This window comes from Neopelma chrysocephalum, unplaced genomic scaffold, assembly GCF_003984885.1.
Source record: "Neopelma chrysocephalum unplaced genomic scaffold, ASM398488v2 Primary Assembly neopelma1_67, whole genome shotgun sequence".
NCBI classification, from domain to species: domain Eukaryota; kingdom Metazoa; phylum Chordata; class Aves; order Passeriformes; family Pipridae; genus Neopelma; species Neopelma chrysocephalum.
Window position 1 is genome coordinate 9,836,250 of NW_020897726.1, and position 25,150 is coordinate 9,861,399.

Genomic DNA, 25,150 nt, shown 5'->3' on the forward strand with positions numbered 1-25,150 from the left:
ATTACTTTCTTATCTGAAATGTGACTTTAACATACTACTTGCCAAGCTGGACAGTCTGGTGAGTTAGAACTCATGAGTAGATGAAAGTTCAGCTGTACATGGGAGCAGACTAGGTAGTCTGGGGATCCGATCCCTGCAGCTCTTGCACGTCTATGGATGTCATCTCTTGACTTCAGTAAGGTCCATTTGAACGGGTTTTTGCTTCGTGAAGGCTTACAAAGCCACTTCTGATACCAGTGATTCCAGAATTCTGCTACTAGCTGCAGAGATGTTGAGGGGCCACTGCTGGAGTTCAAACAGGTCTAATGTCACGTGTTAAGCAGGAAGACTGACTTATTTTGCCACCATCTATGATCCCTCAGTACTGTTCCTGTCATTCACACATTTACAGCGGGAGGTATTTGTAGACCATCTGGCTTCCCTCGCCCGTGTCCTGGGACCAGTGGGTATCGATGATCTGCCAGCCTGTTGCATGTGGCCTTGTAAGGTTGTGCAGCACAACGGAGGCCCCACCACTGAGCTCTGTGGTCATGGAGAAGGAAGGAGGGCTTAGGACTGTGTTGTAGGCTACTGAAAATGCCAATAAAGCTACTAATGCTGTAGTTCACTCACGACTGCTGTGTGATGGGAATGCATGCTCTCTCTCCAGTCAGCATGACACGCTCTTCGGCTTTAAGCAGGCCTGTTTTTTACTGTGTTATCTGCCTTTCATCAGTTATCTTAAGGAATATAATCCTGTACCAATGGGTAGAAAAGTTGAGAGAGGCATGTACACCAGCAAAGATCAAACTGCTGGAAGAAACTCCTTTGTTCTTTCTGTACAAGGCTCTTTATAATGGTGCAATTAGATGGAAAATGGATTTTGCCCCCTTGCATAACTTTGTCTCAGCTGTCTTGCTATTTAGATTACTGCTAGGTGAGGTGTTGACTTGCAGAGTGCCTTGAGTAACAGGGGCAATCCAAGGAGAAAAGAATGGTGTAGGGAAACAGACTGTGTTTGTGCAAGAGTGTGGTAGTTTAGTCTAGGCCTTCCTTGGTGACCAGTTTGTAACCAAGGAAGTGGCCAGACTACCTGGTATTCCCTACGATTTTTACATAAGCTGGGGTATAAGAAGAAAGGAGGAGAGGCCTTCGCCCTCTTTCCTTCCAGCGGCTTTGGAGGTGCGGGTTTTCCTGTTGTTAAGTCTGTCGTGTTAGGGAGTGAGGCCTGGTAAGGCCTTGCTGACCCTGGGAGGCGGAGGTTGCCGGCGGTCGTTCCAGCACGACTTTCTGTTGTCCCAAGGAGAGTAGTAAGATATTCTTTTGCTAATTCTTTTAGTTGCTAGGTCTTGGGCTATTGATCGTGTATATTTTATTTTGGTTTTGTTCTTTTTTTTTCCTTCCCCCTCCCCTTTCCCTTTTCCTTTTGAAATTGTACATATATTTCAATTATATATAAATGTAATATAAGTGTAAATGTATTTATATATATGGCTTTAGCTGCCTCTCTCTCGTTTCGGTTCTCTTGGTTTTTTTTCTTTTCCCTTGGTCTAGTGGGGGGAGCTCTTGTGGTGAGGTTTGGAGACTTGACAGGGAACCAGCTTCAAACCACCTCAAAGAGAGAGACAGTATGGGGCAGATGGTGAAAAATAACAGGAAGAGAAAGACAGTGGAAGTATGTGGGGGAAACAGGTTGAAGTCACTGACATAAAGGAAGGTGTCCAGATGAAATCTCTGTAAGGGGATTCACAGACCCCAGTCACCTCTCTCTGTTTAGTCATGAATTTTAACTGTCAAATTTACTTTTTGAGAACTAGTCACTTATGTATGGTTAATAAGCAGTGATTTTCAGATACAGTTTTTTTTTAGAGTACTGGAGCTGGAGAGATCTCACATAATCCAGGTGTACAAAGGCCACTGGGACCACACAGACACCTTTGAGCTTCCCCAGTCCTTGGATGAAGAGATGCAATGCACCTCTTGTTCTCAAATCCATGTCAGATCTCTCAATGAAAAGTGTAGAAGGGCAGATCACTGGCACAGGAAATGCTGTCACGGGTTCTTCGCCAAATAGAACAATGCATTACTGAAGAAAGATGTGAAACTCATGTAATCTTCTTCAAGCACAAGTGTGGTTAAGAAAATGTAGCAGGTCATTGTGATGAGGACTGGAGACAGGTCTTGTGCATACAGAGGACAAAGCTGTCAGTTGTAAGTGAGATAACTATGGAATACTGACAGTGCTAGAACCAGACCTCGTGGCTGCATTTAGCTGATGTGTATGATCTCTGATGCCAAAATCCAGTTCTGAGAAAGAAACTTTTTTTAATTACTCTCCTTGCTGTTCCCAAAAGTACACCTCATCTCAGTCCTTCATGTTGTGTTTTCTCCTGACTTTTGCTTGAGAACCCACCTGTTATTCCCAGGAATCTTGTTAATCTTCTAGATGGACCATGGACAACATCAAATCCGTATTTCTTAAGCATCAGACTCAAACTAACAAAATAATACTGTGTAAGTTAGTCCTCCCACTATGCAGCAGACCTGCATAGTTGGTGACATATAAGCCTAACTGATGCCCTGATGATTTTTTTTTATTTGAATGGGACCACCTTCTTTTGAATGTAGGTCTAGCATTTCTCTGTACATTTAGGAGTTAAGATTGGGGTGGTTTTGAAACCCTGTAATGTGTCATATGTGAAATATAAGGTTTTCCCCTACTAATATGCAGTCTTCTCTTTTCTCTTGTATGTTGCAGGAGCATCCGTCTCTTGGGCAGCTCTCTGAAAAATTGATTGACAATAACATCAATGTTATTTTTGCAGTTCAAGGAAGCCAGTTTCATTGGTATAAAGTAGGTTAGAAACCTGATTTCTTTTTCCAATTTTGAAAGCACAATATTTATACTAAAAATTAAAACTGTGCATAAATGATTGTATTTTTCATAGGATCTGTTACCTCTGTTGCCTGGTACTGTTGCAAGACAAATAGAATCACAAGCAGCAAATCTCAATGATTTGGTGGTAGAAGCCTATCAGGTATGACAAGAGTGACAATGGTGTATGCCATATTTGTACAGACATTTTTCACCTTTCATAGCCTAAATCTGCAATTTCCAGGCTCTTGGCTTCCATCCAAAGTCCATGAGGATACATTCCCTACTTTTCTTAGTGTCCAAGTTGATAGGTGCCATTATCTCACAATAGCTCTCAAATTCCCCAGCTGTCGGAGTCTCAAAGCCAAGAGCTAGTGCTTTTTTTTTTCTTAGGATGCTTCTAAATATTCTGTTTGATTCTCTGCACCTGTTGCTGTGTAACTTCAAAAGAAATGTCTAAATTATTTGAATTTTGGCACCCCAGATCTTCAGTTACAGGCCAGACACCACTGTCGAGGCACCATATAAATTCAGAGCAAAACCACAGTGTAGTATCTGGAGGGTTTTGCAGAATAATCTTTAAAAAAGCAGACAGCAGATGGGAATTTACGAGAAGGTAGTTTGGCAACAGTGGATATTGTGAAAAGCAATATTTATGCTGCACAAAGCAGTGTAATGACTTGGCATTTTGAGGCATGGCACTGAAGAAGAGTTTTGATAGGGATTTGGGAGAGAACAATGGAAATTGCTTTGTGAACTTGCCTAGAGTACTCAATTGAAAGTAACTGTTTGGGAAAGAGAAAGTAATAGTATGGGAAAGAGCATAAAGTCATTTTCCACAAATGGTTGACAGAGAATGGCAGTTTGAAAGTGGAAATAGGTGTCTTGATAGTGAAGGAAAGAGGAGGCATAAACAGCTTTGAAAATGACGCCAAGTACTATACATTTGATGTACTAGAGCACAGGGAGCCCACAGAGCAATATCAAAATGATCGTGATGGTTTAGATGGTTGAATGCTGTTAAGTTGTACAGTTATACAAACATGCAGGTTGAAAACTCAGCTGCAAAACTATGTGCTCTGTATCCATGTCACTTTTTTTTTTTAATTAGTTGAATTTGGAAGGCTGAAATTATCCATTTTACTCAGTTAATCATCAAAATCAGGCAGTTTGCTTTCAGCAAATTGGTTATAATGAAGAGCCAGCCCCCATGTCTGTTCCGAGTCAATAGAGTGCTTTTGCACACGTTTTTCTCACTGTCATGCTGGAAAGGCAGAAGGCCAAGACATTCAAAAGCAGAGGAGATTAGGTGTAGTCAAATTGCCGAGAAGTTCTCACTGATATTGTACTTCCTCTTATAAAGTCGAGAAATCTCATGTTAAATATGGAGGTTTGCAGGAAGTTGCTGGCAAAAAAATCTGAAGATTTTAGTCCTTTTGTATGGCACTTTTACACTGTCCATCCTAAATTGTAACACGGTTCTTACCCGGTGCAGGGCAAACATTCAAGGAGAGGAAATAAAAATTTACAAAATAGAGATTTAGTTCAATAGGACTTCGGTGGGACTTTCCTGGTTCAGCCACTCCCAGTTTGCTCTTGCCTTACTTTCATTTTTTAGACAGTGTCTTCCTTCCCATCCTAAACTTCATTGTATTTGACAGTTTGAGAATTTTATCATAGTTTTAGGGGCTTGTAATATACAAACACATGGTGAACGGGACTTGAATGTATTGCTTTTTTGAAAGAAAAAGGACTTAGAGAAGAAAATAAATTTAGTGTTGATATTCAATGGCAGTGGGCCTCCTGTACTCTTTTTCTTAGGCTTAGTTATGGAAAACCCTTGCTGAAAATCCCTGGCTATAAAGCCAAAGATGAGTCACTAATTTTCAAAAAGTTACTAAGATAAACATGTTCAGATTAATGTAATTACATTTCCATTTATAGCAGTAAAAATATCAAATAAACTAATTTTTTAAGAGTAATATGCCACAAATTTAAAAAATCTCTTTGTGCAATTTTCAGCTTGTAGGTTTGTAAGAGCTGTAATAAATTTTTAAAAGGTCAAGAAGCAATACTCCTTCTTGGAAGGAAGCAGGATTTTAGAGCATGTAGTAAATGCAAGACACAAAGTAGGTGGCTTTTTCATTATTTTTTATTGCAAATGCCCTAATGGGAATCACCCAGTTGTTGACTTATGTGGTCTAGCTGACCGAAATAAATCAGTAAGAATAATCCCAGTAGCCTTTAGATCACTGTAAGGTTTATTCAGAGAAAACTTTTCCAAGACAGATGCAAAATATCAGAAGTTTATAAAGTGTCAAGTCAATTAGGAACCTCTTCTGTTAGGTAACAATAGTTGTATGTATGTTTACAGTTGTATTTTAGATGTGTGGCTAAAAGTCAGTGTAGACTCACACAACAAGCAGTTTTTGTTGCACACAGTTGTTAGAATAGATTTTCAAATTGAGAAAAATACAGTCCCAAAACCATTTTAGAAAAGCTGAAAACATTTTTATCTGCAAAACCTAATCCTCTTTATCAGAATTGCCAGTTCACTGGTTGTGTATATTTGGAATGTAATCGGGTCTTTATACAGGAAACAATGCTTTAATTCATTCCTTTATTCACACAGACAAGCTTTCTTCATTTTTAGTCAGACATAGTAGCCATACTTGGTGGTAGTCACTAATGTACATTATATTTTGAGATGCAATGTGACTAAAGCTTGTTTTCTGGTTACAGAAACTAATCTCTGAAGTGAAACTTCAAGTGGATAACCAAATCCAAGGTCTTAATTTCAATATCACTGCAATCTGTCCTGATGGAAGTAAAAAAACAGGCATGGAAGGATGTAAAAATGTGGGATATAATAAAGAAGTATGTTGATAGTTTTCATTCTTCCAGGAACTGGAATACTTATTTTTCTGTTTGGTTGGGTTTCAATGGTGTGAAATCTTCTAGGGATTTACTTAAACTGAAAATGGATTTATGTGATTAATGATCACAGACTCTCTATTATTCTCTGGGTTTATTTGTCCTGAATCTTATTTTAATTCTCACTAATCCCATGGAACTAAGGCTCAAAGCTTTTCCTGAAAGCTAACGTCCATTAAAACTCTCCTTCTTTGTCTTCCACTGGGCACAACCAATCATGGTCATTGTGGTGAAATCTGTATGTAAAGAGGTTGAAAGATAATCACCCGGTGAAAAAGAATCACTGGAATTTGTGTTCCTTGGGTCTGTACTAGACACAAGCTTTCTCTCTTCTTGCTTTAGTAGTCTTCATGCACAATCAGGGTTGTGGATAATTGGTTTAGTTTATAAATCAAATTAATAAAACTTTTATTCTCATTTGGATTGGTGCCACCTACTGAATGAAACGGAGCATCATGCACCATGAAAATGCAGGGGAAGATGTCTGGCTAATGTAAAGAACATGGTTTTCTTCCCAGAAAAACTTCTCTGTGCCTCGACATATTTATTTAATTGCTTGGACCACTGGAGTAATTCTTTTAGCTTGCCAGGAAAAGGTCTCTGTTTTCTGGAGGGCAGGGTCAAGGAGTTCTTTCCTGCTTGACGTGTACATATGTCTCAGCTGGTGTGATTGCACTTACATCTGTGTGTAGAAATAGAAAAACAATTCAGTAGCTGAAATGTGTGAATTGTAATGTATATTTTAATGTATTTTATGCTCTTCTGAATTTTGTCTGCATGCTGCTGATTAGCTTCTACAGTTTATGGGAGATTTGCTGTGTTTTTCTGCTTAACTCATCTCCAGTGTTGTTCCCTATGCATGTCAAAAGAAATAGGACTGGAATTCGTTCTGTTTAATGAAAAGAAAAATATTTATATCTGTTTCTTTTTAATAAAAAGCCAAGCCAGTTGATTGTAAAAGATTGCATGTGGTCCTAAACCTCTACTGCTGTTGAAAATGAACCATCCTTAAGAGATTAATTTATTTTTACCATAAATCCTTCTTTCAGTATTTGTTTACAGGCAAAATGCTTTTCCTTAATTCTCACATTCCTTTCATTGTCTAATCCTTCTTCCTTCCCTTTCTTACCAAAACACAGTGTATTATATTCTGGAATAATCATGTGGCCTCTTCGGGGTGCAAAACTAACCTTGGCTATTAATGAGTGTCAGTGTTCATGATGTTGTAATTATTTAGTCTCAACAGGTATAATCTTTCTAGTGCTCTGTTCAGACCCGTCATATTTCACTACTAATACGCAAGACAGGTTTTGCCCTTCCCTCCCATCTCCCTGCCATTCCTCCAGTACTGTGTTAAACATGAAGATGATGTTTTCTAGCAGGGCTCTGTGTTGAATAAAAAACATTCCCTAGCTGCATCCTGTCCTCCCCGTGTGATACACACCTGCTGTATGAATTATTTTCTCCATAGCCACACTTTTGTCCTGTAACCCAAGGGAAGAAATCCCGTGCATGGAGAGTGTAGGCAACTGAGGGGGGTTATGTGTGTAGTGGTGCATTTGAGAAACAAGAAGAAAAGCAAAGGGTGAGATAAAGCCTGTGTGCCCCCTCGATATGACATTAAGTGCATGCTTCTGCACAGCATTCTTCTCCTGTTGTCCGTGTAGGCAGCCACAGCCCCACTCGCAACAAAGCCACCATTGTCCCCAAGGGCTCGGCTGTTCTCGTGTGGGGGCGCAGTGGGAGGGAGAGACAGTGATGAGAGATGAATGGCCTTAGTCTTTGCGGGTAGTTTCAACCTCATATGTAATCAGTTTCTCAGGGTTTCTCTTTTTTTTATTTGGAAATTTTTGGTGGTAAAGAGTAGAGATATTTGCTTCTCTTGGGTTACTTTCTTACCTCTTCTTCTTGGTTATATTTTTCTCTGTGAGGAGGCAAGAAAGAGTTGTTTCCATCAGTAGGCTGAACAAATTTAAAACCTTAGAGAGAATACCATGTCAGAGGCCTACTGGTCAAAAACCAAAAAACAATTGTGAAATAGAAGATTGGTATCCAGTGAAAGTATCACATATGTCAGAGCTGTCAAAGAGTTTTGGTGGTGTTTGATGCAAACTCTGTGGCAATCTTCTAACCACCAAAATGATCCGGGGTCCTATGCCAGGATTCTGGAAAGCCATGAGAGCTGCTGCTGCAGTGGGCACTGCTGGGATGAGGACCTGGAGCATGGTGGTGATGGCCATGACATGGCCAGGAGCTAGGCACTGGGTCCACTCTGAAGCAGAACTTGTCTGCCCATGACGACAGCAAGAGCAGGAAGACTCTCTTTCTCCATCTCCATTGTAGGAACTGCAAAAAATAATTTGCTGCTAGGATGTGAGCCATTTTCTGTGTTTTTCTGTAGTAGGAGTAGATAGGGCCATCCAAAAAACCTGTGTGGTTTCTCTGTGCATGACCATTTCAGCAGAAGAACTTTCATTATAGATTTTTTTATGAAGGGTATCTCTGTTTTTGTTTGTTTATTGTCTTGCTCAATCTAATTCCAATTCTCATTAGAGTATGATATAAGAGAATTTACACATTAAATAATAGCAGGATGATGATGATGGTGATTCTATGTCCATTGAACTTGTATTAAACTTGTCTTTTACAACTATGCTATCTTAATTTGAAAAGTAGACTGCTGTCAATCTTCTATTGTTAGAATTTTGACTGTATTTGTGATGCCTCCCATTACTAAAATATCATTTTTGACAAATGACCAGTGTGTATTTTGCTATTATTAGCTAGTGCACATTCATATACAATCTGAGATTCTGCTTTATTTATGTGTTAAAAATTTAAAGCAAACTTAAACAAGGAAATAATAAAAATATAAAATCTGTCTTTATTTCTTCTTAGGTACTTTTCAATGTATCAGTTACAATGAAAGGATGTCATACAACTGGAGGGAGAAAATATGCCATACTTAAGCCTATTGGTTTCAATGAAACCGCCATTGTTAATGTGCAGCGAAGCTGTGCCTGCCAGTATGGAGACAGTACAAACCACAAAAGAGTATGGGCTGATGAAACTTCTGATAGCAAACAGTCCCATTGCAGTGACAATAACTGTAGCTCTAACAGAGAAGACACGCTTCCTTCAGAGAGGTGCAGGCAACACCAGGACCAGCCTATCTGCAGTGGTCAAGGAAATTGCATAGATGGAAAATGTTTCTGCTACAAAAACAAGCTAGGCAAGGTGTATGGCAAGTACTGTGAAATGGATGACTTTTCCTGCCCGTATCACCAGGGAAACTTATGTTCTGGTAAGCTGCAGAGTTTGTGGCTATATTTTCTTGTTTTGTTTTGTTTTCTGAGGCTAATGTACATGAAAACAATGGTATAAGGCTGTCAAGTATGAGAATTGTTTGTGCAGAATTAGTGTGGGAAATGTCCTGAACATCCTGGTTGGAATTCACGGTCCTGGGCTTTCTTCACCACAGAGACATGCACTGTCTCCTGAATTTCAGCCCTGGTTTTTAGGGGATACATTGATTTTTTTCTACGTTTAGTTATTTTGATACTTAAATGCGCTGGGCAGGGCATGTCTCAAGGATGAAGGACCACCACCTCCTTAAGATCTTGCTTTATGGTGAACTTGCCACTGGCTGCCGGAAGAGAGGAGCCACGAAGAGAAGATACAGGGACTCCCTGAAACAACGTCTCAGCCTTGGCCATATTGATCATCATAACTGGTCTATTCTGGCCTCCAGTCGGGAGGTCTGGACACACACCATCTTTAACGCTGCTGATGCCTTTGAGAAAGCAAGCAGGATCACTCTCGAGGAGAAAAGACAACGCAGAAAGAATCATGTCTTGCAGAATATACCACCTAAGGAGCCTTTCTGCTGTGCCTTTTGCAACCGGACGTGCCTGTCTCGTATTGGCCTTTTTAGCCACCAGTGCGCTTGTAGCAGACGTGGGTAGAGCCCTACCCAAATCTTCGTTCGCGAAGCCTAGCCATGATGACTTAAATCACAAACTTTTTTATAAGTAATGATACTGATATCTCAAACAAGACAGTAACATTATTCCAGAAAGCAAGTTGATGCATTTCAGTCTAATGGGAATATGAGATACTAAGAGATTGGGAAGACATCATAGCTTCCAGATGAGATTCTGATTTTCCAACACCCTAAATCCCAGAAGAGATACAGTGACACTTTATTTCAAATACTGATATAAATGCCAGCAGTGTTCCCAACCCACTTTGCAAATTTATTATTTCTTAACCATAAGCAGACCTGTCCTACTTATAAGCTTCTATAGCCTGAGATGTGGTGCCCTGTTTGGCAGAGGAGACAGGGAGATACTTGTCTAAGAGGTGTTGGAGACTGTCACCTGTGATGGAGTCCTATCCTAGGGTACCACAAGGGGAACCTGCTGCCCAGGGCCATGGCTGAGCAGTGGGATGTTTTAGAGTGCAGAGCCTTGCTCTGCTATCTTCCATGAGCCCCTTTCTCCCTCCATTTTGCCCAGCCCAGACAAAAAAGAGACCAGCCTATACCTTGGCCGCACTTCCATTTAGAGGATCCTGTCTGTTGGATGGAGCTGTCTCCCTGCAGGAGCTTTGTGGATACCTGGATAAAAAGAGCCATTGCAGTTTGTGTGAAACTGCCATCGCATAGATGAGGAGCCCTCATTAGATTTGCTATATCTGCCTGTGCTTTATGTGTTCTCTATTTCTATATTTCCTAAAGGTGCTTTCACAGGCTTTAAAAACATGGCTAAACATTATTAGCATGTCAGCTAAATGTGCTACAACATGGAAAACATAAGGATTTTTCTCTACAACTCCTACTTCTTTACTTAGAAAATTGTAAAGGCCACCGGAGGTTCTTCACAACCTTTGAATTCTTGAGGCTGTGCATTTTAAATTCTTATTAAACAACATACGGTTCATAAGCACAGCATACCCACCTGTCCAGCTCAGTCATCTGTCCTTTAGAAAGGAAAAAAAATAAAGAAGAAAAGAAAAGAAAAGAAAAGAAAAGAAAAGAAAAGAAAAGAAAAGAAAAGAAAAGAAAAGAAAAGAAAAAAGAAAGGAAAGGAAAGAGAACAACCCGGCATGTGTGCATGAACTTGATACTCGTTCCTCCACTGAATCTTGCTGTTTATTTGAATTGAATGTTTTCTTGCTAAAGAGAAGTTTGTTTAGTTTACCCGAAGACTATTTTCCAGTCATTGTGTAATTTCTAATCCCCACTCTTTTCATCCAAGGCAAGAGGGAAAAATTGTAGTAAAAGGTTTTAGGATGACATCATGGTAGTAACTTTTGCTTAACTTAACAACAACCAGCAGCCATAAATATATATCGTGCTATATAATTTCAGCCCAAGTCGTTAACTTAAAAACTAACTAGAAAGTCAAGGTCTAAATTAGCTCTGTTTAATGTAAAGCACCAGTGAAACAGATGTATGCATCTAAAAATTGATTTTCTATGTTTTCATAAAAGCATATGACTCAAGACTCTCTTATGTTGTAGGTAATGGTGAATGTGAAGGTGGTAAATGCAAATGCTTTGCTGGCTGGGAAGGTGATCGTTGTGAGTGCTCATCACAATCAGCAAAGCACTGCCTGAATTCAAAGGGCCAGATTTGCAGTGGAAGAGGAAAATGTGTATGTGGAAAGTGTGAGTGCACAGATCCAAGAAGCTTTGGCCGTTTGTGTGAATATTGCCCTACTTGTAACAAAGCCTGTGAAGAAAACTGGTATGTTTCTTGTGCTAGACTTGACTTTTTAACTCTCTAATGTTGAAACATGGAGAAATATTTCTGCTTGGCTAGATGCAACATTTCTTAGATATTTAGGCTGTAGGCAATTGAAACAATTTATACTTTTCTCTCTGTAGCTGAGGGATTCATACTGGCAGTTAAGGGAATTGCATGTCCACATCTGTTTCACCAGTCTGTGTCCAAATTCCAGCTTTCAGAAGCCAAGGGTGGTGTGTCCTATGAATATTGTTTTTTCATAGTTTTATTAAAATATCGATCTTCATATGAAATCTTCTGGATAGAAAATAAAACCCATGAATTTGGAGTTTTAGAAATGGACACTAGATCCTGCATCTGAATTCCACAAAGTCCAGTAATATTCTCCAAATATGTTTTTGCAGACTCCTTGTGCTTCTCAGTTGAAGGAGGTGTGGAACAAGAGCAGTACTTGTGTATTGTCATTGCCATTGGTTAGCAGAGCAGAGCTGGTCTTACCCAGAGAACAACATTCTTTGTTACTCAGTTTTAAAACACTTAGTCTTTGCTGTGCTTGTCTTAAAGCATGTCATTTTTCCTTACTGTGTAAAGGAGGGGACAGTGTGGAGGTTGAAATGAGCAACCCCAGGAGGAGAGAAGCTAGATCAAGCTCTCAGTGGCATACTGCATGGTCCTGGCATAGAGAGTGAACGAAGCCCTTGGGCCCAGTTCTTCTACACCCTCTTGTCAGCACATATAATGTTCTGCATCTCACTGTGGTGCAGAAGGTGAAAGATCAGCCTTTCATTGGAAAGAGCATTGTGCTCAAAACGAAATCACTGTTTATTTGTATTAATTTGAATTATAGCTCTTTGAAGGAAATGCTGGAGAGCCAAGCTTGATCATGTCCGAAAAGGTGAATGCTAAGATTTCACTAAATAAAATGCAGTTAGCCTTTCTGGCTTACACTTATTCAAAATCACTGTGAAATGTATGACTTTAATAAATTCAGAAGATGGCATACCTTTGTTAAAAATTCAGCCAGGGCTTTTTCAGGGTCTCATGTGATATCCATCTTCTGCAAGGCTATACAATGAAGATGGCAAGACTGAAAGCACTGCCTCCCACTGTGCTGCTGTCTCTCTGAACTCCTCAGCATTGCAAACTTACTTGGCTTTGTCTTAACATAGCATCCAAAAATTATGAACAAAACTGTCTCTAATCTTCAATTCCAGCATGCATCCCAATGAGTCTGATTTATAAGGAAAGACTAGGACTGAACTGGAAGCTGAAAGCTGAAGAAAGGGTGGTGGACCCTTAGCTACACCCTATGACAAACTTGCATCACAAAGGGTAGAGCAGGGACCAGATGAAGGTGGCTCAAAGCCAAAGACATGTTACTTTACCGCTTCTGACTAGTTGGTTCTGAGAAGCATCAGAGAGATAAAACACTGAGAGAGGTATCACATTTCATAAAAAAAAATAAATGTCGCGATGTTTTTACTAACAAGAGGAAAGCATTATGTACAAGCGATATGTCAGCCTGTTGATACAATCTCTTTAAAGGGAGTGCAGAGAAAGACATAAGTTTTTAATTATATTTTTATTTTACAGGAACTGTGTTCAGTGCCATCATTCTAACAATACATCTCAAGCAATACTTGACCAGTGCACAACCTCATGCGCTTACCTACTGCATTATGTTGACCATACTTCAGGTATGTGACATTTTCTGGGTAATTTTAATAAGAGATTAAACTATATTGGGATTACTAATTGAATTCACCACTGTTAGAATGTCTTTGAAGTGTGTCATATTATTACAATAACAAAGAAGACAGGAAAAAGAGAAGACTCATTCATAGCTTCGGGGAAAGTAAAAGATAAATAATAACAGGAAATATGATTTCAAGCATTGCTAAGTCAGATTTCCCAGCTCCTTGAGAAGTCACATCTAATAAAGATGAATCCTGCCGGAGCAATGCTTAAAGAAATATTTATAAAAATCTGTTATGGCATCTGTATGTTTTATTACTTTGAATATGCTTATATTATTTGACATTACCAGAAACAAGGGAAAAAGAAGTAGAATGCTTACCTCAAGTTCAGTAATGTTTGAATATTCCTTTCAAGAATAAAAAACTGCAGTTATGAGGGGTGTGGAAGAATAATTTTTTTTTGTAAATAAAATCTTGTAAAGCTTATTCTCTCCACACAGCAACAAAAATGCAGGTAAATGTCACTTCACATTTATGTGCATCTTTATATCCTACAGTTCATAAATGAGAAAACTAACTGTGAATATTTTTCTCATAACTTTAGTATTAATTAAGGAAAGCTTACCATGTGAGAAAAGTCTACCAGTGAGGAGAATACTGGACAAGGATTCAGTAATATCTTTCATATTTCACCAGTGATCTTCACTATCATCTTCTGAAGATTAAATTATCTTCACCCTGAACATCTTTAACATTTTCTGGTCTACAGAGAATTTATGGATGAAGCCTGAATTTTAATTCTGTAGATTAAAGGAATAATAGTTTCACCATTTTTTTACAGTGGATCTTAATCTGAATTGCCTTACTTGATATGCCCCACTTTAAAAAGCCTACATATGGCAACTTTTCCTCTTAATTTCCCCTAAGTGATTTTCCCTCAATTTTTATCAGGCTCATTTTACATTTATGCAACATTGCTATGCAGTGGAAGATATACCTGTGTTAGAGGGATGTGTCTGCTCCATACATTAGGCTTTACCCTTGTGTTTTCCTTTTGTTGCAGAATGTTTCTCTGGACGAAGCTACTTTAGAGTCTTTTCCATAATCTTTATAGTTACCTTTCTGATCGGGTTGCTTGTTGTCCTTATCATCAGGCAGATCATTCTGCAGGGGAGTAGCAATAAAGTTAAGTCTTCATCTGATTACAGAGTATCTGCAACAAAGAAGGTAATTTATTTCAGAGCTATCATGTTCAGTAATCTTTTTCTTGCATATAAAAGGTAGCTAATTGCTGATAAAAATTATATCTTCTCCTTCAAGGATAAGATGTTTTTGCCTACAGTTTGCACAAGAACAGTAACATACAGACGTGACAAACCAGAGGAAATAAATATCGACATCAGCAAGTTGCGATTAAACGAAACTTTCAAGTGTGAATTCTGAAGACTGTGTGTTTTCTGCAAATTCCATTTCCATCATGATCGACTTTTAAAAAGTTACCTTTTGTACTTTGTGGGAATCTTGACTGTTGCCATATGGTTTTGTTTTGTGCATTTTGTTGAATACTGTAACTAAGTGATCTGTAAACGGACTCACGTTATGTGATTATGTTTGAAACTATAGCTGCTGTATTTTTTTAGGTTTTTTTGAAAGAGAAATGTGCGTTACTACTGTTCAGAAACATTAGTGTTGATGTAGCACTTTAGCATATTCTAATTTATTTAGTTATGGCCTAGAATGTAGATATGAACTGGTCTGACAAAGCACTGATCTCACTCTACATGTAGCTAGTACTGATGTGCTCTGTGGGAATGGACAAAAGCTGTGACTGAAATATTAATATTGCTGTATATTATAGCAATAGATGAAACTATTAAAATGCTCTTAAATAGAGTAAATGGTACTTTTATAGTTCTCTCAGTTGATAAATTCCACCGATTTGTCTGCTTTAGCATCTTAGCTTTTCCTCATAAAAATGACTGGATTAAATAAATATTTAGTTACTGGTGTGGGTCTATAGTTGTGTGTGTATACACACACCATGCACACACAGGTAAATTATATGTATAGTTTTTTATATGGTTGATGTCACTTAAAGATAATTTATATCTGATAAAGAGTAATTTTTAGCTTTTTTACTTGTTTAAACATAAAAAAACCCTTTTGTACAAAATTTAAGGTATTTGAAAACTGAGCGGCTACAGAAAATGAGAGTTTCTCTGTCCAACAGCATAGTCTACATGATGATCACTGTTGACTGACTTCACCTTTGGAGTCAGGAGCATGAACCCTGTTGCAAGTAGATAAATTACACCAGAGCTGTGTTTGGTTTGCTAGCTACATGTCAGTGTTTTGCCAAATAAAGGCTTTGATCTTTTTGTATGATGTCAGGAATGTCTGATTTTACACTTGCTATTTTTCTTTATGTAAATTAGTTGATGGGATCGGGTTTTGTGACTGATTTTTGTGACTGTGCCTTGAGAAATGTGTCCAGTGTGATGTGGAAAAGAACCTGCAATTTAGAAGGTGAGGAAAATATGAGTCTTTTTCTCAAGGGAACACATTAATTGATTTCATAAATATGGGATCAAATTCTGCCTTCAGAAATGGGCAAAGCTCTTCTAAATATGGTGGGACCAATATAAGCTTATCTGAGAGAAGAATGTGAGCTACAAGGTCAGACAGAAGCATTTTTTTTACCCCTGAAACTGACTGTAATGGTAGAAGACCGTTGTGTTATATGCTAGTTGGAAGTGTCAGTCTGATTATTAACCCTATGCTGCCGAAACCCCACAGAAGTCTGATCAACCTCTAATGCTCTAAAATCTTGCTGGCAAAAAGAAAAATCATCTCAGAAGACAGCGTATGATTTTAGCAACATTTATTGCTAATATGAAATATTGGTCTGTATTTGTCATAGAGAAGAGTTACAGAAACAAAGCAGGTCCTCCTTATGTGAAGTTTTTTAGACATTAGTATATATTTCCTATTCCGTATTTCTTCTGTAAATTCCCACTAGAATCTGAGGAGTATGCATGTGAAAAGAAGGCAGGATGCAGAACAAGTGATAAGTGTTATGTGAGTGTTCAGTTTCTTGAGTAATTGATCAGGTGGGATTGAGAAAAACAATATAAAGACATTGGCCTTTTCATTAGTCATAAAAGCTCCAGACCTTAAGGATTGGGTGTTTTTTTGAAAGCTGTAAACTGGACTATTAAATGTTTCTAAAGCAGTCTCCAAAGTAGGCCCTGAGCTTTCTACCATAAAGGTAAAAGTTTAAAGAAAAGAGTATTTCCTTACACTGACCCTGACTTTTAGTGATAGCTTAATTGTAGAATTTTAGTTATAGATTAATTCTGTAATCTATCAAGTATACCTTAAACTTTTGTTTTCTTTTAAAACATGTAGGACCATTTTCCTTCTGTCTAAATTAACAGATTCCAAAAAATTGGTTTCAGTGGGATAAAGATAAAAGATTGATAAAGGTTTACCTGCTATTACCCTTATCACAATTCATGACTATTTGTGAGCAAACAGTCTCTGGTTGTCTCTTTCACTTAACAAAACAAAAAAAATTCAATGCTCAGTGATATTTTCCCACCATAATGCTTTAAAGCATTTATTAAAGCATTTACTGAAGTGATAACTATTTTTATTTTTTTTTTACAAATTACTTTTCACTGCTAGAGGGAGTTAAATTGTGTGGGTAGGGGACAACAGAGCTGGGTTCTCGATGGAAGAAAATTTGAGCTGTAACACCCATCTTCCAGACACATCACACTGCTACTGCTTTTCTTCTGTAGCACTTTGTTGGCATTGCGGTGCTGCCTGCGAAGGGGCATGGCCAGTATTTCCTTATCAGACACCTGCCTGAATGTTTAAAATGCTCTGGTCAAATAGAGCAGGCTCACGGGACCAATTGCACTGTAAGCAGCTTGCTGTCCTGAGATTAAAAAATGTACATTAAAAAAAAAAGTTTTTTAAGAAAAAAAAAAGAAGAAGAATAAAAAGCTGTTTTGCATCTCCCTCATGGTTTTGCTGTATTGTGGAGGAGGCTGGTGAAAGAGAATAAGCTGCTGCTAATGTGACAGGTCAAAGCTTTTAGAAGGCCCATGGGGAGCTTATACAGAGCAGGATTCTTGGGAGGAGGCTTTGTTTCTAGGGATGGAATCTATCCATGAGAAACTCTGGCTTTGCTTGGTACTTGTTTCCCTCTGCCTTTGACCATGTTTTTCAGAAGAGCTGCTGCAGGAGATGAATAGCTCAACAAAAGCCTCACTATTTAGGGAGTTGTGTTCCCTCAGCACATGACCTTAAATGAGAAAGCAGCCTGTAATTCACAAGGAATTTCTTCAGTGATTGCAGAAGGACTCTGCTTCCTATAGTGCTTAATATGGGAGATATTAAAGACAAATTAGTTCACATTAGTTTTCAATGGATTGTGCATCAAAGATGCTCATAAAAATAGGGGAAAAATATCTAACCTCAGAATAGAACATTCCAAACTACTCAAATAAAATTTCTTATACTGGGCTTCTTCAAAAAAATTAAAAAGAAGTCAAATAATTCTACTGCGTGCCTATATCCAAATATGTACCAGCAGATACTGTTGCATCTCATCATTTGTTTTGGGAATTGTTTTTAGATTTGCTCCCACAAACAGAGCATGTGCGTGACTTTTTACACCATAAATTTTAATGTTAAAATACATATGTATAATTTTCAAATGCTAATCTCCCCTTTTTTACCTTTGACTGGTTATTTGCCTAACATTTCAGAAATTCCATGTTTATGCAATTAAAAAGCATGCATTTTACTTCAGATGTTTTTAAGTACTGTAAAATGAGGAAAGCTATGAAATGGTTATTTCCAAGCATCGTGAGTACACTAATAAGATTGCTGAAGAAATGTGTGGGAAAATAGCTGTTTCATCCAGAAAACGTGCACATGGTATGCAAGGAATTTTCATTGTGCCCAGCTGAAATTCCCTTACATTTGCAAGGAATGTTAAAAGTGAACCTTTAAAAGGAAGGATGTTCATATGGGCATAGTTTACATTTTATCCGTTATTCTCAACTGGATTTATTTTTCCTGTCTATGATATCATGAAAACCTGCTATGTAAAGCATTCTTCATACTGCAATGGAAAAATATTATTTTCCCAGTCTGATCATATATAATATTTGTTTCCTGCTTAGTGTGCATACCTAAATGTACATGTTTTGCAAACCATGGGAGTGAATGTATGAAACAGCTTCAAGCAACCCTCAGTCCTAAAACTAAACATAAGGTTTGGAGATGCCCAGGGCAGAGAGATGCAAGGGCATGGGTGCCTGTGCAGGGACTTGAAGAGGGACGGCAACCTCAGTAGGTGCAATGCTGGGGTTTCCTACAGCGTCCCTACAGAGATGATGCTCCAAGACCTCTCTTCTCCTTTTGTCAGGGCAGGAAACCTCTTCAAAGTAGGTTGGCTTGGTAGAGATGGTGTCCTAGGTTTGCATCCTAGGCACTTTTCCACACACTGGAACTGCATAATATGCAGTCTGAACCATAACACTGCAGACATTTCACATCTTTATTCATCCAAAATGCTTACACGTCACATAGCAAGGGATCGCCTGTAAACTTGAATGCTGCAGATCTCCATTAAAGCTTCTGGAGAGTCTTTGGGCACCTGCCCATTGTCTTTCCACCAGCCTTTGGATCTCCACCAGTCAGCATTAAGGAGTGTAAGCTGTAGCTCTAAAGGGCATTTCTCATAGACGCATTTGTGTTGAGTCAGTGCTGGGTGACACCTATCTCTGCTCCGACTGTGAGTAATGAGTGGTGCCAGTGTTCCAGCTGTCCATTTGCAAGAGAGGGGAAAGCAGAAATGAAGCTGTAGTTAAGAAGAAGACTACTTTTTAATTATATCTTCAGGCTGCTCTGATGCACAGGCATCTCTGGGCTCTTATTGAAAGCCATCTCAATTCTCAGAGAGCTATCTCTGAGAATTGAAATGCATGGAGAGGAGGGGAAAAAGGTTAAAATTAACCAGTAGGAATGCATCTCTCTAGTGAGCCAAATCAGTGGGGTTTCACTGAGAGCAAGCAGCTCAGAATGGTTGGCCTGTCTGGGGGAAAAAAACATAACCCTTCCCCTCCCCCAAAATTACTAGATCCTTAGGCTTTAGAAGTGCTGCTCTGGATTGCACGTTCTCTTTCTTTCCTTTTCTGTACACTTAAAGGAAAAGGTACCTACTTATTAAAAAAGAATTGTCTGGCATTTCTTAAATTAATGGCTTCTGTGCAAGTCTAACATTTCATCCTGATACCTATATTGTGTTTGGGCTGTTTCAGTTGTATTTTGAAGAGAGATGTTGAAAGAGTCTTTTGGAGAGGCATTAGTGTTGGATGAATTCACCATGCTAACATCTTCACTCTTACCTACTGCTGCTTCAAAAATAATGCTACTTTAAAGGGTCTTATTTAGCAATTGTGTGACAGCTAATAATAATACTACAGTTTTTAACTTTCTATTTAACATATGCTACCTTTTGTAAAAAAAAGTATATAAAGATAAATAATGTTCCTCTAGATTTTATGCATAGAGAATATTAGTAAGGGAAGAGGTTTTAAATTTTATAACTTCTTACTGTTCGTTTTACATTTTAAATGATACTTTTAAATCACTACTTTTGTTTGTCTGGAAATATACTGAATATTTTATTATTTAAAATAGTATACTTTTATAGCTGTTTTATTAATTTCAGTTGACTACTAACTTCTATTTTGATATTTATTATTGAGTTGACACTGTAGTATATTGAGATGTTTATTTTTCTATCAGAGCTGTAACAACTATGACATAGCATTATTTGAATGCAACATCATTGTACTTGCTCTCTAAAAAATAAAAACAATATTTAATCCATGTGGATTTTTTCATATGTTTAATGTGTCTCTGATAAGTAAAGGAAGAGGTGTTCACCTCCTTGTAATACTGTGCCCAGAATAATAAAATACAAAGAATACTGTGTTTATCAGATGTTGGCAAACAGGGCATGCATGCTTAGGATGAACTTTGAGAAGGTGGGAAGGATCACAACAGCACTTATCAGTTTGGAGGTGGAGCTGCTTTGCCTTGCCCAACCCAACGAATGCACCAGGAGATGTTAGTACGTTGTAGGGGCAAGAAGATACTTCTTATATAAACATAATCTCTAGATTGATAGGTGGTTGTGATAGCCTTTCTTCAGCTTTGCTTTGTTGGGTGGTAGAGGAACAGGCTTTCTGAAAATGGGTAAATCTCTCTGTAATGCTTCATGTATGCCACACTCTGGTTTAGGTCATTTTATGAGTATTGGTGAAAATGCATTACTAGGTGGGGAAGGTGACACGCATTCTGTTCTTGAGCAGAATCAGTCATGGTATTTGCTATGCACAGTGCCATGAAATCTTACCTGAAAAGGACTTTAGACATGCTCTGTGAAAGGACATTCAAAATTTGCCATGATGCCTCAGTAAGAGACATCTGTGGCACTAAGTCACCTGTCAGACATCACAGGTAAAACTATCTGTCCATGCTTCTAACATGATCCAGCTTTTGCTCTAGGAATGAGAGACAGAGCTAGAATCAAGTGACAACTGATGTGTACTCAGTCATTATGTAACTTAGTGTCCATGACTTAGCAATAAAATAGAAAAACCAACAAAAAGGTATACATCAAAATTAGAAAAAAATATGTAAATATCACAAGGATGGTCTGTTAATCTTTGTTGCTTCTTTCATCAAAGCAAATAACATCATTGCAGTAAATAACATCATTCCAATATACGCCTGATGAGGGTCAGTCTGAGAAATTTCCTTTCACAATGCAGTAGTCATCAGCCTTCAGTGACACACAGAGCAAGCACATGCAACCACTCCTACGAAAAGAAATACCCATTTTCCTTGAAAGCTTTTCAGTAAACATAAACCTCGATATGAATTTCAGACATATAATTCAAGCATATAACTTGAGCCAGAGCCATAGGCCATCATTTTGCCATTTGATAGTAATCTTGAAACTGAGGTTTTGTTAACACTTAAGTCTCCTGTATACAGGGATTGTGGCCCCCAGCTGTGTTGCATACCCTGCATGTTTTGGAATGATGGTAAGTGATTTGTATAAAGTCTTTATTTCTTTCTTCCTATATCCTGAAATCCATCAATTAAGTCATGCCCATATATCTTTAAATATCCAGATAATGACAATTAGGGTTTTTGACATTAGTAGCATTTTATTTAGCCAATTTTTATCCATATCTACGAAGTTGTCAGCAAGGGCACAATAGTGCCCTAATTTGTTTCTAATGTAATGCAACAGCTATTTTGTTGCAGATGCCAATGACAAGGAAAAGACTTGCTGCTCAGACTCTCCAAAGAGGAAAGAAATCTAAGTTACAGCCTCTAAAGCCAGAGAAGGAAGGAGATCCTTATTTCAGCCACTTTTTTGGCACCAGTCATGTAGGTGCATTTTATTACATAATTTCTCTGCCTACATGATTCCTTTTGTGGTAGGTGCAGAATTTGATCCACTACTCAGAGAGGATGACATTAGAGACAGTTGACTTGAGTGAAGATCTGAATATGCATGATGACAACCAAAAGACGATGATTAGAATTAAGAGTAAAAACTTTGTTAACAGACTGATTTTGATTAGTAAGAAGTTAATCTGAAAAGTGGGTGGTTTCTTTTGCTTTCCGGTCAACTACAAAGACAAGAACCTTGGAAATACATTCCTGATACCCTGGGTTTAAAACCAAACAGTTTAATGTACTGTATGAATTAAATAAATATCTAGTTTTACAGAAGCATAAATGGTGTGAAACTTTGATTAGAGCACAGATGCTGTCACTGTGGTGTAGGGGCTTCTGGCTCCTCATCTTCTGCTTGGGAGTCTTGGAGTGGTCCAGATTGGATTAGACTGTACAGAATTCATATTAACTAGACACAGGCTGACAGTCTGATTTATTAGCACTAAAGAGGCCCCAGCATTATCATCTGGCTCTTCATTCCAGGGAAACTGTGATGGATGGCAGAAAGCAGTATTTTCCTTTTTTTGCAAACCATTCTACCTCCTCAGCACAGAGCATGGTCTCTGATTATTTTCTTGGCCTTGAACTGCATGATTCATGAAGGATGGTTACTGTTTAATAAAGATGATGTGTATGCAAGCTGATAAAACTAAATGATTAACCACAAAAGCATAGTAATGCCAAGTTATGTCACATATACTCATTGAAATCAGTGCATGTGATGTATTTCTTTCAGTTCTGCAGCTTGCCAAGTCCCCCTCTGGGGGCTCTAAGCCTCATCCTAAGCCTCTTGTTTATGCCTGAGCAATCTGGAGAGCCCAGGACCTGTTTTTGAGTGGGGTTCCTCTGCTCTCAAAACTGCTCACAGGAGAAGCCTTTCCCACAAACCCCCTTCTGACTCTTTAGCCTTTGACCATAGCCTTAACACATCCATTCTGAAAGCATCACTGAGGCTGTAAGACACATGGTTGAACTGCTGAGGAAACAAGGGATGTTACAGTGGATGGGTTTTTCACAGTGTTTATAGACACACTTTTGCTTTACTCTGCTCTAGACAAATCAGGAATTTCAAAGACTTCTACAACTTAAACGTGGTGCTCTGTAGGTTATCCTTGTCTTCAGGAATGTTTAAGGTTGGTTTCTGTCCTTGAATCATTGTGCAGCTCCACTCAGGCTCCTGTGGAAAAGAAAAATAACCAACAGCTAAAATAAATATTTCCTGTCTTTCTCAGCTTCTTGTACATCTTTCTATATCTAAACTGAGCTTTAGCCATGCCTTCTTTGAAAATTGCAGACACTGAATCAGAGGGCTTCATCAGGAAACAGCTGGTGAGAAAAGGTTTTTTATTCTTGGGCAGACAAGAGCAAATTAAAGTCTGTAGTGCAAAACTAAGCAGAGCGTCTCTGAACTTGGTCAGATACAGTCCTATTGCTCTGCTCCTTTCCAGTGTTAAAAAGTCAGGGCTATTTCTTGGTGAACTAGCCAGTCCTCAGATACCCACGGAAATTATCCTGCTTTAAGCTTTAAATCACAGCTTCTGCAAGGTGTATGCAACGTACAAAACCCAGAGACACATTCCCCTTCCAGTATCCCTATTTTGATGACAATTTTATCATTTGGAAATATTTCTCTCTGTATAATTTCGTATGTTTGTGTGTCCACATATTCCATCCAAATTAGCTTTCCCCCAACTTCAAGAAGTCCATCTCTGATTGCTAAGCAGCCTGTCAGTCTATATATGGACATAGTCTCACATAACCTTTTTGTATATATTTAAAATGGGATTCCTCCCCTAATTTCGTATGCATAGCAGGATCTTCCTTTTAAAATTCCTGTATATATCCCAGTTTCTGTTAATGCCTAGGCTGCTATCATATTGAAACTGTGACTTGACATGTATCCTTGTGTTCTTCTCCTTGATTCTTTGTGCTTTTATCTTTTTTGGCTGCTGCCTAACACATTAAACTTAAAACATGGAAGACATACACAGCAGCTTACACAAGGATTTTTGATTCATAAATAGGTCCTAATCATGCTGTTAAAAATAGTAAATGAATGTTTCTTTAGTGAGTTTGTTCCTCATGCCTTTGAAAGTAAGGTCTTGATTTTTAAGAGAAAATCATTGGGCCCAAAGAAAAGATAATGTGTCAGATCATTTTGCAAACCCAAAAAGTGTCATTCTCAGAAGGAAGATTTATTACCATATGGCAGATTGAAGGTCTTTCGTTCTGTATAAAATGAAAACCAAGTAGATTAATTTCCAGGCCAAAAAGCAAAAAAACTGTTTTCAACAAGTTTGTCCCAGGTTCAATTCTGTGAAATTGCTGGACTCTTCTGGTTCAGCAGAAGACTACGTTAGAAGTGAACATACAGACCACCTTTGAATATCAAGTTCATAAGGTCCCTTTGATACCAGATACATAACAAATTAGGAATGTTAATGTAATATGGTAGATGCCTTCTTTGAAAAAAACTAGTCTTTTACAGAACCTGTTTGGCAAGCCAAAATATAAGGAGCTTCATTTAGTGATGTTTCCTCTTGGGTCACAAAGAATTCATGCTAGCAAATATTGTGGAGTACTCTTACATTTTTTATTTCTCCCCTTTTCATTCACCAAAAATATAGCTTGGTTTTGAACTACCTGAACATAATGCAATGTATAATTTACTGTAAATTCCTGTACTAGCCAGGAATTTTGCTTGTCTAATTAGCTGGCTTTTTGTCAAGTGTATTTATGTACTCAGTTACATTTTTTGTTCGCTTTTTTGTTTGTTTTGTTTTGTTTGTTTGGGGGAGGTTGTTTTGTTTTGGTGGGGAATGAAAATTTAACGAATGGTTGTCAACATCATTTGAAGTGTCTCAAAGGAAAGTGTTTTGCAGAGTCTAATTGCTATTATTTAAGCTATTTGATGCATTTGGTGATCTAGTTCCTATGGAATTCAAGTGGTTTTACCTTGCCAAATTTTACTCTCTTGGTCCGTGCCCAGTTCCTTCTGCTTCCCTAGGCCAATGCAGGTGCTTGCCAACAAAATGAAGTCTGCAATGTCCTTTAAGCCAATGAGATAAGGGAATATTCTTCAGCAAGCTCTGGCAAAGAAGACAGTATTAGAATTTTGATGTGATTACAACACCTGGGTTATTGAAGTTTTATTGAATATAAGATTTACAGTCAATTTATACACAGCTACCTCTGAAGTCACCAGTACAGCATACTTGAAATTTTGCTGATTCTAAGGGATATTGTATGAGGGACTTTCTTGAAGTACCTTTTTTTTTTTATTCAAATATTTTTGAGATCTCCCTTGAAATGATATTTTTCAGATACTTTGCTTCCCACCATGGTGCCTCCCTAAAG

The 25,150-nt window shown here is 38.2% G+C and overlaps 1 protein-coding gene across 4 annotated transcripts in view; it reads left to right on the forward strand.

The window, feature by feature from the left end:
* ITGB8 (integrin subunit beta 8) overlaps positions 1-20,146 on the forward strand; it is a 50,568-nt gene extending 30,422 nt beyond the window's left edge. For all 4 annotated transcript variants that reach the window (XM_027684594.1, XM_027684595.1, XM_027684592.1 and 1 more), the window contains 8 exons: positions 2,738-2,833; positions 2,928-3,017; positions 5,597-5,731; positions 8,687-9,092; positions 11,312-11,537; positions 13,131-13,234; positions 14,298-14,461; positions 14,555-20,146. In XM_027684594.1, the coding sequence (XP_027540395.1) occupies positions 2,738-2,833; positions 2,928-3,017; positions 5,597-5,731; positions 8,687-9,092; positions 11,312-11,537; positions 13,131-13,234; positions 14,298-14,461; positions 14,555-14,677 (1,344 nt within the window). In that variant the 3' untranslated portion in view covers positions 14,678-20,146. The remainder of the gene's footprint in view (positions 1-2,737; positions 2,834-2,927; positions 3,018-5,596; positions 5,732-8,686; positions 9,093-11,311; positions 11,538-13,130; positions 13,235-14,297; positions 14,462-14,554) is intronic.
* Positions 20,147-25,150: the final 5,004 nt, after the last annotated feature.